General features: G+C 68.8%; 1 protein-coding gene across 1 annotated transcript; it reads right to left on the bottom strand.

The window, feature by feature from the left end:
• Window positions 1-377: 377 nt before the first annotated feature.
• Window positions 378-3,934, bottom strand: LOC309680787 (uncharacterized protein; the record flags this gene model as incomplete). Its single annotated transcript, XM_082494511.1, has 2 exons — window positions 378-928; window positions 3,442-3,934. 2 exons carry the CDS (start codon window positions 3,932-3,934, stop codon window positions 378-380), a joined length of 1,044 nt encoding a protein of 347 aa, XP_082350637.1.
• Window positions 3,935-6,000: the final 2,066 nt, after the last annotated feature.

The raw sequence follows: 6,000 nt of genomic DNA, 5'->3' as shown, positions 1-6,000 counted from the left end.
GGGTCTATTGCATGGGGGAAAAGCCACGCAGACACTCCCCCCCCCTTCTCCCCCCCCCCCCATGGGGACAAACCGCTGCCCCATCTCCCAGGGACCCGCAGGTCCCATCACCCCCCCCAAAAAAAAAAAACCCAAACCAAACCAAACCCGCAAAGAGCCCGGGGATGGGGGGAGCCGGGGCGGGGTGGGGGGGGGCAGCTCTGAGTTTTATTTAAGTGGGATGGGGGGGTGAGGGGGGGGTGGGAAAAAAAAAAAAAAAGAAGAAAAAGAAGGAAAGAAGCAAGGCGGGGGATGGGGGGGGGGGGGGAAGTTGTCCCCAGGGCACACAGCCAGCTGCGTGGGGGGGGGGGGGGGGGGGGAAATGGGGGGGGGGGGGCTCAGGGTTTGGGGACCGCCTGCTCCCGGAGGTAGAGGTCACGGATTTCGGCCAGGCTACGGCTGAGGCCGCCCAGCGCTTGGGCGATGCCGCGCAGGACGGAGGTGGTTTCCCGGCGGCTCTCGGCGTATTCCCGTCGGAACGCTCTCATCTCCTGTACCAACCGCTCGTTAGACAGGACGATGCGTTTTTCGGCCGGGGTGAGTTGGGGGCTGTCGGGTGAACCCTCCGATAACCCCGTCGTCCCGGGGGCGCCCGTTTCGGCCCCGCCGCAGTTATTGAGCTGTTCGACCTCGTTTTCGAAGAGGACGGGCGGAAAATCGGAACCCAACGGTTCCTGTTGCCCTCCCAGATCGCCGAGGGAGAGTTCGGGGGGAGCGGGGCGCTGGGGGGTCCGGCTCCAACCCTCGCACAGCTCGCCGGGGGGGCGGATGCCGACGCGGTGTAGCCGGCGCTCGGCGCCGCGACCGGGAATGCCGTCGGCGGTTGGGCCGTGGAAGGGCTCAGTCTTCACCTCCACCGGCTCCTCCTTCACCGCCTCCTCCTTGACGCCTGCGGGAGGGACGGAGAGTGCGGGGCAGCTGGCGGGAACCCCCCCCCCCCCCCCCCCATCTCCCCACGGACCCAACCACCCGACCCCCTTCCGCCGCTCCTTCCCCCGTCCCCCTCGTCCCCATCCCTGTGGTCCCACGTCCCCTCTCCTTCACCCGCTCCTGATGTCACCTGTACGTACGTACCCCCATCGCCCCCGGTCCCTCGTCATGGGCCAGCTCTGTCCCATGTCCCTCTCCTGGTCCCAGTACTCCCATATCCCTGTCCTGAATGTGGTACCCCCATGTCCCTGCGTGGTCCCGGTACCCGCATGTCCCTGTCCTGGTCCCCACATGTCCCTGTCCAAGTCCCAGTAACCCCCATGTCCCTCTTCTAGTCTCCCACATCCCTGTCCTGGTCCTGGTCCCAGTACCCCGCCCCATCCTTCATCCTTGTACTGGTCCTCCCCATGTCCCCATCTCTGTCCCAGTCCCTGCCCAATCCCACCACATCCCTGTCCTAGTCCCAGTAACCCCCATGTCCCTCGTCCCTGTCTTGGTCCTGCCCATGTCCCCATCTCCATCCTGGTCCTGCCCATGTCACTGTCCCAGTCCCACCATGTCCCTGTCCTGCTCCCAGCCCCCTCTTACCCCTGTCCTGGTCCCGGTCCCCCCTGTCCCTTGTTCCCATCCTAATCCCAGTCACCCATATCCCTGTCCTGATCCTGGTACCCTCCTGTCCCGATCCCAGTGCCACTGTCCCTTGTCCCGGCCCTGCTCCATGTCCCCCCATGTCCTTGTCCTGATCCCGGTCCCCTCACATCCCTGTCCCAGCCCCGCTCCCCCCGTCCCTGTCCCGGTCTCAGTCCCCTCCTGCTGCTGTCCTGGTGCCAGTCCCCTATCCTGGCGCAGGTCCCTCCATGTCCCTGTCCCGGTCCCCTGCCCCGGTGCCCTGTCCCTTGTCCCTGTCCTGGTTCCAGTGCCTCATGTCCCAGGCCAGATCCTGGTGTCCCCCCATCCTGGTCCCAGTGCCCCTGCTGCTGTCCCTGTCTCCTATGTCCCTGTCCCCCATGTCCCTACCCCGGTCCCCCCCACCCCCGTCCCATCTCTCCATGTCCCTGTCCTTCTCCCCTGTGTCTATGTCCCTTCCATGTCCCTGCCCCCCCCCCCCCCGTCCTTGTCCTGATCCTCCCTGTCCCAGTCCCTCCATGCACCTGTCCTGGTCCCAGTGCCCCGGTCCCAGTCCCCCCCCCCAATTCCTGCCCTGCTCCCCTCTGTCTCTGTCCTTGTCCCCTGTGTCCCTGTCCCAGTCCCTCCATGCACCTGTCCTTGTCCTACTGCCCCCACGTCCCTGTCCCCCACGTCCCCGTCCCAGTCCTCCATGTCCCTTCCATGCTCCCCTGTATCCATGTCCTGGGCCCCCATGTCACGGTCCCAGTGTCCCTGTCCCGACCCCCTGTGTCTCTGTCCCAGTCCCTCCACACACCTGTCCTGGTCCCAGTGCCCTGGTCCTGCCCCCCCCCCCCAGTCCTGGTCTCCTGTCCCAGTCCTCCATGTCCCTGTCCCAGTTCCCCATGTCTGTGTCCTCGTCCCCCATGTCCCGGTCCCAGTGCCTCCATGTCCCTGTCCCCTCTGTCCATGTCCTGGTCCCACCCCAACCTGTCCTGTCCCCCCATGTCCCTGTCCCCAGGTCCCTCTCCTGGTCTCCCCACATGCCTGTCCTTGTCCCCCATGTCCCTGTCCCCCCATGTCCATGCCCATGTCCTGGTCCCCTCATGCACCTGTCCCTGTCCTGGTCCCCTCCCACCTGTCCTGCTCCCCCATGTCCCTGTCCCGATTCCCCTGTCCCTGTCCCCCGTGTCCCTGTCCTGCTCCCCCCATGTCCCTGTCCCTGTCCCCCGTGTCCCTGTCCCCCTATGTCCAAGTCCTGGTCCCCTCATGCACCTGTCCCAGTGCCTTGCGTCCATGTCCCTGTCCCACTCCCCTGTGTCCCCATCCCTGTCCCCCGTGTCCCTGTCCCGGTCCCCCCACCTGTTCCACTCCCCCGTGTCCCCGTCCCTGTCCCCTGCGTCCCTGTCCCGCTCCCCCGTGTCCCTGTCCCGCTCCCCTGTGTCCCCGTCCCTGTTCCTCGTGTCCCTGTCCCTGTCCCCCTGTCCTGGTCCCCCCCACCTGTCCCTGTCCCCCGTGTCCCTGTCCTGGTCCCCCCCCCACCTGTCCCTGTCCCCATCCCTGTCCTCCGTGTCCCTGTCCCCCCCACCTGTCCCGCTCCCCCGTGTCCCTGTCCCACTCCCCTGTGTCCCCGTCCCTGTTCCTCGTGTCCCTGTCCCTGTCCCCCGTGTCCCTGTCCTGGTCCCCCCCCCACCTGTCCCTGTCCCCGTCCCTGTCCTCCGTGTCCCTGTCCCCCCCACCTGTCCCGCTCCCCCGTGTCCCTGCCTCGGTCCCCTGAGTCCATGTCCCGGTCCCCCGTCCCCCCGTCCCCGTGCCCCGTCCCTCTCCCCCGTTCCCGTTCCCCGCTCCCCCCCTCCGCGCACCCACCGTGCGGCGCCACCACCTCCACGCTGAGCACCGGCGGGTCGATACCGGCGGCGCCGCGCGGTCCCCAACCGGGCGCGGGCCCGGGGCCGAGCTCCGGCGGGCCTGGCCCGGAGCCGTTCCCGTTGCCGTTCCCGTTGCCGTTCCCGTTGCCGTTGCCGGCTCTGCCGGCGGGCCGAGCGGCGGGTCCCTGCCTCTCCTGCCGGTGCCGGGTGATTTTATCGTTGGCCCTCCGGCGCAGCCCCCGCCACCGGTTCTTCACCTCCCCGATGTCGCGCTGGTTGCGACCGGCGGCGTTGATTTTGTTGGTGATGCGCCACCAAATCTTCTGCTTCTCGTAGGCGTTGACGGTGCTGGCGGCGGCGCCGAAGAGCAGCTGCTCGTACTTGAGCACTTCGCTCATCAGGATGTCGATCTCCTGCAGCGTGAAGTTCGGTTTCCGTTTCAGCAGCCCCCGCCGCGCCCCGCCGCCGCCGCCGCCGCCCGCCGCCGCCATGCTCACCGCCGCCTCCTCCTCCTCCTCCTCCTCCTCCTCCTCCTCCTCATGGCGCCGCCCCACCGCCCATCGCCGCCCCCCCCCCCCCCGTATCCCCCTCCCCGCCGCCTTTTGTCTCCCCGGTACCGAGCGGAGAAGCGCCGTCGCGTATCCCCCCCCCCCCCCTCCAATTTTGACGGCCGCTGCCGGTACCGCCCCGCGCCCGCACAGCGCCCCCTCTCGGCCGCCGGTGGTCCCTCTCGGTTCGTTATGGCGTCCCCTATCGGGGCACCGCCGCCGCCGGTGGCCCCTCCCGGTTGGTTATAGCGCCCCCTATCGACCGCCGCCGGGAGCCGTCGGTGCCGCCGCCGCTTATAGCGCCCCCCCGGCGGCCTCCGCCGCCGCCCCCTCTCCCGTTCGTTATGGCGCCCCCTGTCGGACGCCGCCGGGCACTGCCTCCCCTCCCCCGCCCCCCCCCTCCGGCTCCGGTCCGCGGTACCGGCGGGTGCTCGGTTCGGGGGGGTCCCGATGGTCTCCGGGGTGACCGGTTTTGGGGGGAAGGGGGGTGTGTGGGGGGTGGCGGCGATGGTAGTCTCCCCCCGGATCGGTGCTCCCCCCGCGGTTTGGGGTCTCCCGGTGCCCGCACCGGGGGTGGGGGGTGGGGGGGTGTCGGGGTGCCAGTGGGGGGCAGCGCTCCCGGAGCCCCGTTTCCCCCCCGGGGCACCCCCCGCCACCTTCTCTCCGGTCCCCCCCGCCCCGCCCTGGCTGCCCGCCGGGGATGAGGCGCTGCCCTCCTGCAAAATGCCCAAATATGGGCATTTCGCCCCATTTCACCGGCGAGGGGGTCACAGGGGCTACCGGGGAGTCCCCCCACCCCCCCACCCCGGGGTTCACCCCGCAGCCCCAGCCCGGCCCCGGCACGGTGGTCCTCTCACCATGGAGCCCCTGGGGGTGACCCCGGGGGTTTGGGGTGTCCGGGTGGCCCCATGGTGCCCAGTTCGGGGTGGCCACCTGGCTTCGGGCTGCCCGGTTTGCAGTGGTCACCGGGCCCCAGGGTGCCCAGTTTGGGGTGTCCAGGTGGCCCCATGGTGCCCAGTTCAAGGTGGACACATGGCCTCAGGGGGCCCCGTTAGGGGTGACCATGTGGCCCCATCGTCTCCCATTAAGGGTAGCCCCATGGTGCCCAGTTCGAGGTGGTCACCTGGGCCCAGGGTGCCCCATTACGTGTGGCCATGTGGCCCCGTGGTTCCCAGTTCAGGATGGCCACCTGGCCTCGGGGTGCCCAGTTTGGGGTGGCCATGTGGCCCCAGGGAGCCCAGTTTGCTGTGGTGACCTTGCCCCAAGGGACCCCAGTTCAAGGTGGCCACATGGTCCTGGGGTGCCCCATTAGGGGTGACCACATGGCTCCATGGTGCCCAGTTTGGTATGGCCACATGGCACCATGGTGCCCAGTTAGGGGTGAGCATGTGGCCCCAGGGTGCCCAGTTCGGGGTGGCCACATGCCCCCGTGGTGCCCAGTTTGGGGTGTCCAAGTGGCCCCAAGGTGCCCAGTTTGGGGTAGCCATGTAGCCCCAGGGTGCCCAGTTTGCAGTAGCCACCTGGCCCCAAGGTGCCCAGTTTGGGGTAGCCATGTGGCCCCAGGGTGCCCAGTTTGCAGTAGCCATCTGGCCCCAAGGCACCCAGTTTGGGGTGGCCACATGGCCCCAGGGTGCCCCATTAGGGGTGACCATGCGGCCCCATGATGCCCAGTTTGGGGTGGCCACCTGGCCCCTAAGTGCCCAGTTCGCGGTGTTCAGGTGGCCCCATGGTGCCCAGTTTGAGGTGGCCCCAGTGTGCCCAGTTGAGGTGGCCCTGCGGTGGGGCTGTGGGGAGCTGACCCCATCTCCAACCACCCCCACATGTCCCGACGGTGTCCCTGTGTCCCCATGTCCCCATGTCCCCGTGTCGCCGGGCAGTCCCCGAGGCGGGGCAAGCGTCGGGTGAGCTTTATTGCCGGTGGCCGCAGTCGTACACATCGCGACGGAGGCGTCACGCCAGGAAGGCGCCGGAGGGGGGGGACGACACAGGACACATGTCACATCGCATGG

Source organism: Vanellus vanellus (genome assembly GCF_965231255.1).
Source record: "Vanellus vanellus genome assembly, chromosome: 23".
NCBI lineage: Eukaryota > Metazoa > Chordata > Aves > Charadriiformes > Charadriidae > Vanellus > Vanellus vanellus.
The sequence above is the reverse complement of the archived record's forward strand: the minus strand, read 5'-3'. Positions and strand labels throughout refer to the sequence as shown.